General features: G+C 37.0%; 1 protein-coding gene across 1 annotated transcript; it reads right to left on the bottom strand.

Moving 5' to 3' along the window:
* Window positions 1-282: 282 nt before the first annotated feature.
* sp5l (Sp5 transcription factor-like) lies at window positions 283-2,774 on the bottom strand. Its single transcript, XM_051880456.1, has 2 exons — window positions 2,254-2,774; window positions 283-1,934 (listed from the first exon to the last, which is right to left on the bottom strand). Exons 1-2 carry the CDS (start codon window positions 2,305-2,307, stop codon window positions 900-902), a joined length of 1,089 nt encoding a protein of 362 aa, XP_051736416.1. The 5' UTR covers window positions 2,308-2,774; the 3' UTR covers window positions 283-899.
* Between the last annotated feature and the right edge of the window lie 11,511 nt (window positions 2,775-14,285).

Consider the following 14,285-nt stretch of genomic DNA (forward strand, 5'->3'; position numbering starts at 1 on the left):
AGTCATTTGTCTTTGTTTTAAGTGCTTCCTCAACACCTCAGAAACAATGGCCACCTTCAATTAGCATCCTGAATGCTATTACATTAACATTTGAATAAATGCAAAACGCTGAAGTCCGACACACTGTGATAGATTTAACATTAGCCATTTGCTGAACTTCACACATCTGTTAAAACGCACTAAGTGTGCTTGACAAGGTATTAAACGGAAATTTTGCTGTGAAGGAACGAACAAAACACAAAGCATTTGCACAGTTTTGTGTTTATTAATATTTCACATGCTGGTCTTCATAAAACTGTGCACTGTATAAACATTATATACATTTGGTTCATGTTTTGAAACTATAAGGATTTAGATTTAGAGTGATATTTATAGCAGTGCCATTTTCTGCAAGAAAACTTCAGGTGATCTGTCAGGGAATAGGCAAATTTTGCAACCAGAATTTAGGATTTCAATATAAGGCATCAATAAAGAAAAAACAATAGAGAAAGCAACAACAAAATGTAAACAAATGACAGTATCACCAAGTAACAAATACTTATTATTGTGCTGTTCAAAGAATTTCCCGCAGCTTTTGAATTAAAATCTTTAAATAAATGTGCAAGGGCAAAGTTTGGTCATAAGAAGTCTTTGCATCCAGAGCCATAAAAAATGTCACTTTTATTAGATATATCACAACGAGAGAACTTCTGCTGTGACCATAAGTCTCTTCAAAGTCTCAAAGATCGGTGCAGCATGGTGTGCATTTGCGCCAGTGTTTAAAAAAAAAAAAAGTACAATGGAAACAGGCCCATGCTCCTATTGCTTTTTGGAATATCTGTTAGATGACACAAATGTCCTTGTAAGGTCTCCGGTCTCATTCCGGATACTATATTGAGTTCTTTTGCATTTTGCATCCTTTACTCTCTCTTGATGTTGCTGAGCAGTGCATCAGTCCCACTGTGAGCGGGCTGACTGGACCGGCTCTTCCTGCTCTGATGGGTCTTCACGTGCTTGGAGAGATGATCGCTCCGCATAAACCTTTTCCCACACTGCTGACAGCCGAAACGCTTCTCCCCGGTGTGTGTACGGAGATGCCTCTGCAGCTCATCTGAGCGTGTGAAGCTCTTCCCGCAGAAGAGCCAGTTGCAGATGAAGGGGCGCTCGCCGGCGTGCCAGCGCAGGTGCGCCTTCAGGTGAGAGGTTTTTTTGTAAACCTTGCCACAATCTGGAATGTGACAAATGTGTAGTCTTTTCTTCCCGAACTCCAGAGCAGCACCTCCGTTTCCCGATGATTGGCAGTTAGGGCATTTGCACCTGCGACAGCGACGAGTTGAGCTCAACAGACCCTTTGAGGTGCCCTGCAGAAGTGCAGCAATTTGAGGCTGGTGGCCCAAAACCAGCTGCCGTCCCAGAGAGAAGGGGTGACTGGAGGGTGCGCTGCTACTCTGAGGGAGACTCCACCACTGCTGGCCGTCCTCAACGTGCCCGCCGGGCAGGTGAGGTCTTCCTGAAGCGTTCTGAAGGAAGCTGGGGAAGTTCTGACCCACAGCGTTGTGCTGCGCGTAGTATGGCGCGTTCCCCTGTGCCTGGGAGGAGAGCATCTTTACTGGAGACAGCTCGAACGAGTAGGCGGACGGGGGCTCGGCCGGAGGTGTGAGGGGCAGCTCGTGGTGGTGATGGTGGTGATGATGGTGATGATGGGAGTGCGAGCCCAGGGTGGGCTGCATGTGGCTGGGGAACTGCATTTTAGGCATGGTGAAGGTCATCTGGTGGGCGCTCAAGCTGGAGTTAGGGGCCACGTCATTGCTCCAGAGCTGAAACATGCTGGAAGCGGAGCCAACGGGACCCTCATAAGGGAGCTGTGACCCCTCTTGCCAAGCCTGACTGCATGTGGTGGCCAAAAAAGAAAGGGTGTTAGGACCGCTCTCTGGAGAGGAGCTGGGAGTACGATCCTTGAGGGGAGAAAACAAATAATTGTAACTAAATCAACCTTCATACTTGCATATACAGAATCTATCTAGAAGTATATAGTAAAATAAGTTTAATTGCTGCCTTATTTTTGAGTTTTTATGGTTATGAAATTCAAAAAACAATTCTAATAATTTTATTATAGTTGTAAAATAATAAAAACTGATAATAAGGCAGCAAGAAAGAAAGAAAAAAGAAAATAATTGCATCACAAATAAAAGTTATGCAGGAAACAAAAAATTGGAGATGTGATTGTGCCAAAGTATCCCTATGTAATCGAAAAATCATATTAAAGTGCAGTACCTGTAAGAAATTGTGCAGGAAATTGTCCGCTCTGGATAAGGTTAACGCAGCCATGTGTACACGGGATCTTCAAGATATCCACACCTGCGTAAAAGCGCGGCGCGCAGTGCGTAACCGAGAGAAAAGTCAGAGTGTGCGGGTACGAGGAGGCGCGCAAAGATCCTGCTCGGCTTGACCCCGTTACACAGTAAGGTTACCAGTGCATGAGTTTAAAAATAGTGATCATCAATAATCCCTCGATTCTTTCTTGCTACTCCTGTCCTTTATCGGCTGTAAGAGTCGTTGGCCACTCCGCGCTCTTGCTGCTGGTTTTCTGGGTGCCCTTTTCAAAAGCAGCGGCTTTCAAACCAAGACTCGTCCTTTTGAAGTGCGACTGAAGGGCCTGTCGCAATAAGTCCTGAGGATCATTTCAAAGGCGGTCGGATTGCATCTTCTCTTTATAGGGAAAAGATCCTCTCGACGGGGTCTCTTAAGTATGTATCAGGAGGGCCAGTGAATGGAGGAGAGATGCGGTGGGGGAATATTGGGGAGGGCAATCTTTGGGAGATTATAGAGGGGTGTGTATTATAACCTTCATTTTATTCTAATTTAATTTTGACAAATGTTAACCTGTGAGAGCTCCGGTTGCTGGTGAGAAGAGCCTAAAATGAGAACGTTTGTTTACATGTAACTGATATTTACAAGTTTAACGACTCGTTCTTTTGTCGCAAATTAAGAACGAAACGAGCCCACTTGCTTGTTACAATCAAAACATTATAAAAACTTTAATAATACCAACATCGTTTTCCATTTATTTACCTTCTACTTGATTTTAATTTAAAAAAAAAAGTGCTACTGTAGATTTTTTGTTCTTAAAATTAAGGCAGCAGTTAAACTTAAATGTTATATTTTAGTGGTTTGTAAAGTACAGTTGGTGTGCATTTAAAAAGGAATATGAAAATAAATGATATGAAAATTCTAACAATTTGATGGGGGTTAATATAATGAAATAATATTTTCAGATGTTATTAATCTAAGTTTTTAAGGGTTTAAAGTGACACTAAAACTTTTGAAAGTATTTTATGCAGATTAGTTCTACTGTATTTGATTTTCGTTCTCCTGAGCACCACTAACTGTTAATCTGTCTTTTTTGATACGAGCTGTTCAGCTGTTAGTTGTCAACTGATCATTCCGGCAAAATGGCGTATTAAGAGGCTAAATGATGTTTGAAGACTATCGAATTAGGCTGTTATTCTTTTATCCCGTTAATAAAAGCGAATGAAGAAGCTACACCAGGTAATCAGAAACTTTCAAACAAGACAAGTGAAATAAATCTCCATGCACACTCAGTAGCTCGCACTCTGAAGTGATATTACAAATAAAGTTCCCTGCGTGACATTTTCACACTCCGGGTTCAAGTTAAGGGCGTCATCACATTTAAAGGGATTAAATGCAGAGCATCCAAAGTTCATCTAACACTTTGAGTCTTTCTCTAAGAGAATTTACATTGAAGTCGGAAAGCCATTTAACATCTTAATACATAGAAAATCCTCACTGCTTTGTGCTGCCTCTCACCTCTAGTCGCATAACAATCGACCTTTGTCCCAGCAGATGCATTGCTTTAGTCTGCTAAAATATACCACAGCGATGGAGAAATGAGATGATGACACGTAGGAAAAAACGTATGCATGCGTCGTCTTGTAATCAATCAAAGTGAGTTGCTTTCAAATTTTCATTTGTATTTTTTATTTTCTTATGTGGCTTTTTAAAATAAACTAGTAAATGTTGCTTAGCCTATACAGAGTTATTGGTTTCATTCACACATTGAAAGAAAGAAGAACATTAATGTTGTTCATTGAGAAATTACTGATAGATAGATAGACTGACTGAGTTTATTAAAATAATAACAAATTCATATTTTCTTAATAAATATGTATAAACAAACCAACAACATCCTTTGCTCCAAAATTAACCTGCAAAATTATTGCTCTGTGAAAAAATCATGTTAGAGAGACTGAATTTGAAACATAACATAATAAGCAGCACATTCCTGCACTGTATGGGGGGCAATTAACGGGTGTAATACTAATAAAACAAAATAACAGTCAAAAAAAAAAGGGGGGGAACAGGTAGAGGATGGAGGTATAACACATCAAATATTTGGTCGCTTTACGTAGGGGAGGCTGCTGCTGTCTCCTTTTGCTTGCTTTATTACGGAGCAGAAGTTGTTAATTACCCAGATTCTTATTTCCTGTCCCCTAAACCCCCCTCCTTCCCCCCTCCCACCCCCACTCCTCTCACTGCCTCCCAGATGAGTGTCTTTGAAGTGCAAAGTACGCTCTCCTCACTTTGAACTGTGCAAACAATGCTCCAGTGGTTGTGCTTACCTTCCCCATGTTACCTCATTTAAATAGACCTGGATACAGCTTACGCCGTTTTCAAGGGAAAACTCATTTCCAAAGCAAGCACAGATCCCAGCCTTCATTAGGCAGCTGTAGAGATGGCAGGCAATCAGGAGAACTGCCTTTAACAGAGGTTTCGGCTGCTGTAGGTGGCCGCACACTATTTCCTGAGCGCAGTCGGTTTACTGCAGCCTTTCAGACAGACATTTATATGGTTTGAACTGAAATTAAATGATTTTAAATTATGGTTTGAATTTAATTTTAAAAAAGGACAAAATGAGATGTGGGATTTTATATACCTTGCTAATGTACTACTTTTATTTAAAACAAAATGAATCTGAGATTACATAATGGAATATAAAACAAATATTGAAAAATATTACAGAAGTTGTGGGGCGAAAATATTAGATAATTTTGTATTCATTTTGTTATTAATTTTGTATAAGATATTATAAAAATTATAAAACAATATTCATCTCTCTTTCTCTCTCTCTCTCTCTCTCTCTCTCTCTCTCTCTATATATAAAATATTATATATAAAGATGAATATTATATTAAATAATGGTAGTAAATTAGCAATTAAATTAGCAAGTATTACACCCCACACCCCATTTTGTCAATTTTTAAAATTCATTTTGTATTCTTTATATATATATATAGTTTATAATATATTTTATATGTATTTTATAACTATTTAATAGCTTTTATTATATTATATTATATTATATTATATTATATTATATTATATTATATTATATTATATTATATTATATTATATATTTTCTCCCCACAACATTTATAATATTTTTTTATTTTTATTTTTTAAATATTAATAAATGTAATATAATGGTATTAAATTAGCAAGATCCATTTTGTCCTTTAAAATATAATTTCACATTCTAATTCTAATCCTAATTTATATATTATTATATATGCATATATGCATATATATATTTAATTCTATAATGTAATATTATAAATGTATTATTGATCCAGACACCAAGAGTCTTACTTTTCTCCATCTCAAATGCAAAATCCATTCATTCTAAGATCAGTGTCCTCATAAAATGACCAAAACAATGGCAGGCATGTTGTCAAGCTGTTTTTTAGCATGTCTGGAGGGCAGTTTAAGAGTCTCAGATCACTAAATTGTCCCAGCTGTCTTGACCATCTGCACTCCAAACAGCCAGCCGCAAGCTTTTGTACTGTTGGCCATCTCCAAAAGCCAGTTTACAGCCCCACATGGACTAAATGACTCGAAACCCCCAACTTGACAAATGTGTTATAATGGATGAGACAGAGTGCATGTAAAAACCTGCTGCCCCCTGCATCTTTCCAGCTAAAACACTAATCAATGCAATCAGGAACGGCACTGTTCATAATGACCACGACAGAGTCGAGGAATGTTGGATAGTTCAGGATGCTGATGATGCTGAGCTTTAGTTATGGCTTACTATTGTTATGTTGACGGATTTGCACAAATATTTCATTCATTTACCATAAGCTCTCATTTAGGGCTCATATAAAGCATTTTAAAACACATGAAACTGTAATGCACTATAAAAATGCAAAGGATTCTTGAGGCATTGGAGGCTACAGGCGGAATATCTGTAGCACATTTTGAAGGTGTCTCAAATATAAGGAACGTGTAGTGAGGGAACTTAAATAAGGGTTCTGAATATGATTTTTGACAGTGCATTACCAGCTGATCACAGGTTAACAATTATGAATTTAAGTTTGTCTTTACTTTTAAAAATTTACGTTAAAGTACTTAAAACTACAAATGAAAGACTGAGAATGCTAAAAAGAAGTTAGGAGTTAAACTATGAAAGAAATTTTCTGAAAATGTTTGCATGAAATCTTTTTAGCAATTGTCCCTTTGCATTTATGTGAGGAATTCTGTCATTTGTGTGTGAAAATAAAAAAAGAAAGGGCAAAAATCTACTTGTCAGAGAAACTTTTATCATTACTAGGGGCACTTGAAGTTTGTTTGCATTTTGTTTTTCAGTACTCTTAACAACTTCAGAAGTCAGATCACAGGAGCCTGTGATCAAAGCAGTTTTCGGTTAGTTCAGGAAACACAGGAGCTATACCCCATGCTTTGATATTCTACATCAATATTTCAATTCAACAATCGCTTGACATGCGCCTGCACTCTCTGAGACGAAAGACGAAAGGAAAGAGTGAAATGGAGGGGGTACTGGAACTGTATATAAAATGAGAGTGAAGACTTTACAGCAAGGAACAACTCCCTTCCTCAGCACCGATCTGCCTCGTCTGTCATTTAAATACACGCTGACTGCTTAATCCCACAGCAACAATAGATGGGAAACCAGAGCGATTCAGGTCTTTGACCCACACAAAGTCACGTGACAAGCTCTGAAATTTGCCATCTGAAAGAAATTTGCTCAGTCTTCGAGCTTTGAAGACTACTTCAGCACTTTGAACTCTCACATATTGAAAAGACATCCTGTTTGAAGACCAGACATTCAACCTCAAGCACTTTCATTGAAAGACAGACTATTTGATATACACTACCGTTCAAAAGTCTGGGGTCAGCACGATTTTTAAAAAAATAAATTAATACTTTTATTTCAGGAAGTATGCATTAAATAGATCAAACTTTGTCATTAAAGTCATTTACAGTGCTACGAAAGATCTCACATAAATGAATCCTTATGGTTTCCATACAAATATTAAGCAGCACAACTGTTTTCAACATTAATAATATTAAGAAATGTTTCTTGAGAAGCAAATCAGCATATTAAAATGATTTCTGAAGGCACACTGAAGACATTTTAAAATATATCACAATAGAAAATGCTTATATTTTGCATTTTATACTTTTTATTTTTAAAGGAAAAACACCAGTGTACTTGCATTTCAGAATGTCTTATGTCTCTTTCTGTTTATTTTTTTATAGCTTTAAATGTTTATTCTAAATCCTTTTTTTTTTTTTTTTCAATTTGGATTTTGGACCCTAACCATACTTTTATTACTCTTTATTACTTTACCCTGACACTTATTAAAATGCGCTGAACTCAAACACAGCAGATGTTGGTGTGTGCATGTACCATATCTGAAATTTAAAATGAATGATTACTAATTTACAGTGCGAGGGGGACATTGTTTATTTATGGATCATGTTTTTTAAACCCCTTAAAGACTAAAGACTAATTCCCCAACATAGCTGTCAGTCTAAGGCAACATAATATAAATAATATACAAGCCCGGCTGAAAACAAAAGGAAAGAACAGGCGGATTATCAATCAAATACGGCTCATAACATGCAAACACACATTGAAAACAAAAGAAAATAAATAGTCAGAACACCTGACAATGTCGAGTTAATGTGGGTATTGTGCAGCACATGGACCCCAGCCAATTTCTTTAGAAGCTCAGAATTACTGTGAGACGTGTGAAGAGTATGTCAGGCTTTGATGACTGTGTTATAATTACACGAATAAATCCTGTACCTCCATTTGATTACATGGCAGAAATCTTTCCTCTGTGGAAATCACTAATATACTAATACTGTAGAATGTTATCTAACCTAGCAATTCATTATATTTCTGCCAAATCAGAAATCACTTTTATTTAGTTAGAAGCATTTCAAAGGGACTGAGAAATATTTAACCACCAATCTTAGGTGCAAAACATTATGTTTGGTTATAGTGGCTCTACATTCTGAGCTTGAGCTTTGTAGATCAGATCACAGTTGTTCTTACAATCCAAGAAAATCTGTTGAAATGGATATGACGTTTGCTTCTACCAGTGATGACATTCACATGAAAGGGACAAAGGGGAGTGATGACTTCAGCATTTTAACCGTAAAGAATGTGTTTCTTTTAAAAGGATGCAGGTGCTTCTACACCCCCCACCCACACATAGTTGTTGGGTTTCTTTCCATGGACATAACCCTCACATAAAACTTTCTGCATTATTACATTTTCAAAAAACATCATTCAATATTATTTATAAGCTGTTTTCCTCTTGGGGACCAAAATGTCAATTTTTTGGACATTTTGTTTGCACAACTTTGGGTTTACCGTGACCACACACACACACACACACACACACACACACACACACACACACACACACACACACACACACACACACACACACACACACACACACAAATCCTTATTGGAGCCTGACAGTCACTATCAAAGGGATAGATCACCAAAAAAATGAGAATGCATCATTTACTCTCCCTCATGTCGTCCCAAACCTCTATGGCCCAAAGTATACTTCGCTTTTTACCCGTATGCGAGGGTCAGCGTACAGTGTTCGTGACGCGAATTTCATCATCAGAAGAGTATGCGCGTACTGTATGTGCAGCGCCGGCATTGATGCATTATAATAATAATAATAAAAAACAAACAAACAAACGAACAAACAAAAAGCCGCCGGATTTTTGTACTTTTTTTGCAGTAATTAGTTTATCCACAAGGTGGCAACTGTGTCCTGGGGGCGTCAATTCATAAGGTAGTCAAAGAAAAACTGCATAAACAGAACAGACTGGAACGCATGCAAGCTACAGTGACAATGGAGGCCTACATAGATGAGAGATTGAGCAAAGAGGTTAGAAATAGGGTGAATTCAGGGTGATTGGGACACTTTTTCTAATTCATCTCAATGGCAAAAAGTGTCTCAATCATCCTGAATTCACCCTACTCTCATTTGAACAACTCTGGCATGAAAGAATACAAAGATATTTACATGGGTTGTAACTCGTGGCGAGAGATTGCTCAAAACTGCGCATGCATTGAATGCGTGTGTGCGCGTATGAGTCAAATGAAGTATACTTCGCAAGGCTGTGCGTTCCACTGTAAAAAACAAAGTATACTTTGGGCTTATGACTGTCTTTTTTTCCTGTGGAATATAAAAGAGGATATTTTGAAGAATGTTGGTAACCAAACTTTTTGGTTTTGGTAAGTTTCGGTTCCCACTGACTTACAATGTATATGGACAAAAAATACAATGGAAGTTAATGTGAACTGAAAGATTTTTTTTGGGTGGACTATCCCTTTAATGTAACTGTATGAAAATATCTATGCATGATTTTTTTTTTTTTTTAATTTATGAAAAAAAAACCCATCAGCATATGGATTTGGAACAACATGAGGTTAAGTAAATAATGACAGAACAGAACTTTCATTTTTGGGTGAAGTCTCCTTACTCAGACCCCTCTGTGCCCTTCCTCCGCCCTGTATCCCGGGCCATATGCGGCCTACTCATCCAATGCATTAGTGATGAGCCAGTGGCAGACACAAGCAGCAGCTCTCTGCTCACAGATGTAGATTTATTTGTGTTTGCACACCTCCATCAGCAGCTGTTTGGCCCCCACGGTTAGCACAGCCCCCGTAATGCACGGAGAGATGTCATCCGGCAGCGAGCCATGCCAGGCATCGGTGGGGTTCTGTTGTGTGCTGCTTAACCAGGGGCGCTTTGAAGATGCCACATTTTGACAGAGAGCTGCTTTTATCTGATGCTCATGCCGTAATTTGCACCCCCGTAACTTTAATTTATGACTACTGATCAAATACCTGCCTTTGGAAAATGAGAAACTTAAGTATTTTATTTTTTTCTTCTTTTTTTTTACCTTCACTTCTTGATGCAAAAAGAATTTCTAATGTTGCAGGTTGAAGGGGTGCACATTATGATGAACAGTGGATCAACTTTTCTTTGATCTACGGCTTAATTGAGTGTGCAGACAATATAAGACCAAACCTACTGTGATGGATCAATGACAAATTCATTCCTGATACAAATTTATAATGCTTAACTTAAGAAAGAACAGGCATTTTCATATGCAATACATGGTTCCCACACCTTTTGTCCAATGAATTTCCAGTCATTTGTGATTTTTAAAAAAGCACAAACAATTTTGTTTAAATTGATTAAATATTTTTGAGCTAAGCATATCAAGAATTTTTTTTCATTATTTTTTTATTTATTTATTTTTTTTCATAATTTTAAAATTCCCTGAATGAATTTAATTTGTATTGGTTAACCCTTTTTTCATTAGTCAATTTTCAGGGGGATTTTTTTTTTTTTTAACTTTTAATTTTACTTTCTAAGCATATAATACTGTATAATGGCATCCATCTGTGTCAGATAATTCAAGTCAATCAATTAAATACATTAAGTAGGGCAGTTAATTAAAATAAAATAAAAAGAGTAATGGACAAAATGGCAATAAATAAGTGTTTTCATAAAGTAAATGAATAAACTGTGAAGGAGAGTAAAAGCAGTGGATAGATAGATAGATAGATAGATAGATAGATAGATAGATAGATAGATAGATGGATGGATGGATGGATGGATGGATGGATGGATGGATGGATGGATAGATGATAGATAGATAGATAGATAGATAGATAGATAGATAGATGGATGGATGGATGGATGGATGGATGGATGGATGGATGGATGGATAGATAGATAGATAGATAGATAGATAGATAGATAGATAGATAGATAGATAGATAGATAGATGGATGGATGGATGGATGGATGGATGGATAGACAGATAGATAGATAGATAGATAGATAGATAGATAGATAGATAGATAGATGGATGGATGGATGGATGGATAGATAGATAGATAGATAGATAGATAGATAGATAGATGGATGGATGGATGGATGGATGGATGGATGGATGATAGATAGATAGATAGATAGATAGATAGATAGATAGATAGATAGATGGATGGATGGATGGATGGATGGATGGATGGATGGATGAAATGATGGATGGATGGATGGATAGATGGACGGACGGACGGACGGATGATAGATGGATGATAGATAGAGATGGATAGAGATGGATGGATGGATGGATGGATGGATGGATAGATAGATAGATAGATAGATAGATAGATGGATGGATGGATGGATGGATGGATGGATGGATGGATAGATGGATGAATGGATGAATGGATGGATGGATGGATGGATAGATGGACGGACGGACGGATGATAGATAGATAGATAGATAGATAGATAGATAGATAGATGGATGGATGGATGGATGGATAGATGGACGGACAGACGGACGGATGATAGATGGATAGATAGATAGATAGATAGATAGATAGATAGATAGATAGATAGATAAATAGATAGATAGATAGATAGATAGATGGATGGATGGTACAAAATGTTATGAAATACTGATATACACATTGATAACATAAAAGCTTTTTTGCCCTCCAAATTTTAAATATCACTTTCAGTGACATTGTTGCCCTCGTTAATTTAATCAAATGAATTTGAAATATAACAATATAATCAATTACATACTTCTGAGTCACCATTAGGATGTTACACTACTGTACACTACTGCACTACACTACACATATGTGAGAAAGTCCTCTCAAGTTGTCTCGGTCTACTGTACATCACGTCTGTTGAGTTCACTTCACCGGCTGACGGCAATCAGGCACGTCAGAGGCAGTTTTTCTCCTTGTCTTCTAAGATCTTTTCTTCCTCTTTCCCCACAACAGAACAGACGGCTCTAGTTTGCAAAACAAATGAACAAACAGATAACAGGAATGGAGTGATGAAAGAGTAAACAACATGCTCGATGCCCCACAACCATAATACACTCTAAGTAGGTTATCCGCCATAACCCACTTTGATTGTTTCATTTCTGAATGACGAACTCCAACTGTCCACTAAATCCAGGTAAGTCAAAATTAAAAATAAATAAGGCACCCTCGTTCATAGGCTATACCCCAAACACTTCATTATGAAGAAAGATGATATTTAGTCAATCTATTGATGTTGCCTAACTAATTGTAAAGCAGGGACTCAAAGCAGATGCTGCATTTCAAAGCACTTGTGAGCAACTAGACAGGTTATGATTTATGCTAAGATGCGTGGCTTCAAAGCGCCGAATGAGGCTTCTAAACAAATTGAACAAGTCAAGCACTATTCACCCAGGACTGAGAGAGTGCCGAGCGCATGCAGATCAGAGGAGAGCGCCTGCCGCTTGTAATATCCCTCAATGGAAGCACAGGTCCGCTGGGAAGAGCCAGCAGATAGTGGTTAACACTGGGCTGTGTGCACGGGCATGGGAATTCTGTGCCAACGCTGCTGCAACACCTGTGCTGAGAATCCAAACCTCACTCATGTCAGGAGTATGATCAGGTGGTGGTGGGGCTGGCAGACCCTCCCTGGAGACTTGACACCTTTTCTGCACGGCACCGTTATTTAGGTGCGAACAGAGAGAAACACACGGTCTGTGTCAACAATCTGATGCAATATCAGTAAACATTGATAATTATTTATGAAGTGCCGGCTTACTGTACCGGGATAGCTGTTAAAAGGCTTGTGGAATATGCTCAGTGCGCGTGTCCTCTGGATATGTCAGCTTGTGAGTAATGAGACTCGACAACTCAAGTTAGTTGCCAACAGGTTTTCTGACGAATTAAGTGAAGATGCAGGAACATCTGCACAGGACCCTAACAGAAAAAAAAGAATGTTTTTTGATATTTAAGTGTGATATATAAGGACAAAAAATTACTTTCTTTGTTCTGTGGAAGACAAAAGAACACTTCTGAAAACATTTCTTTTTTTTGGATCAATGTTGCTTATTGGCATTCACTATACATATACAGTCAAACCAAAATGTATTCAGACACCTTGAACATTTCATTCATTATTACAGTTTATTCACTATAGTTTAAAAAAATATGACAAGATCTCAGAGTTAAACTGTGTCAGAAAAAAATAATCTTAATTATGTCAGATAACACGAGCAAAACATGGTCAGGTCAAAGTGTCGGAATAATTTTTGGTCCCAAATTTGTATCAGTTTTACTGGTAGTTCACTGTATGAAGGATTTTTGGGTATAATATGTCACGGTTTACTTTATTTTGCTATCCTCACTTACATAAATGAACTATAGTGTCCTGAACCCACTAGTAAAAATATATCAAAAATATCAAAATATTAAATAACTTTTTAATAATATTGAATAATTTTTGGGTTTGACTGTACATAAATATATATATTGCTTCAAACATTCCTCAAAATATATTACATGAAGGTGACTACATATCATATCATATCATATCATATCATATATTAACTCTTTGCTTAATTCAGTCACTTATGTGTACACAAAAAAGTTAATAAATGTGCTTCTCACTGACAAAAATGGGCACCATAGAAATGAATGAAGGGGTAAAAATATGAAAATATAGAGAATGTATGGATTAATTGAAAAATAAATAAAAAAATATTATTGATTCATTTTTTGAATTTATATTGTAAAAATTGTGGAAACAAATGGGTCATAATTATTGCATAAATATTGCTTAGTACCATAAAATTCCTTAAAAATACAAAATATTAAATAAACATATTATTGATCAAAAATATATTACATTGACTTTACTGTAAAAAAGTTACATTTGATGTGTTCGGTCACTTTTGACCGAGAGCAGTATGAGTGTGACCCCTGCAGAAGGTTAAATATAAAAGTATTACTTATACATATTCTAGATATCTGGACTAATATTTTCTATACATAATCAAATGTAATGTGACAGGTTCATGCTTCTCTCTCACTCGAGAAAAAAAAAAAAAAAATCTCCTTTCTCCCATTTGATGCAACCTAAATTGGTGCCGAA

The sequence above is a fragment of the Ctenopharyngodon idella genome, chromosome 22, assembly GCF_019924925.1.
Source record: "Ctenopharyngodon idella isolate HZGC_01 chromosome 22, HZGC01, whole genome shotgun sequence".
Taxonomy (NCBI): Eukaryota; Metazoa; Chordata; class Actinopteri; order Cypriniformes; family Xenocyprididae; genus Ctenopharyngodon; species Ctenopharyngodon idella.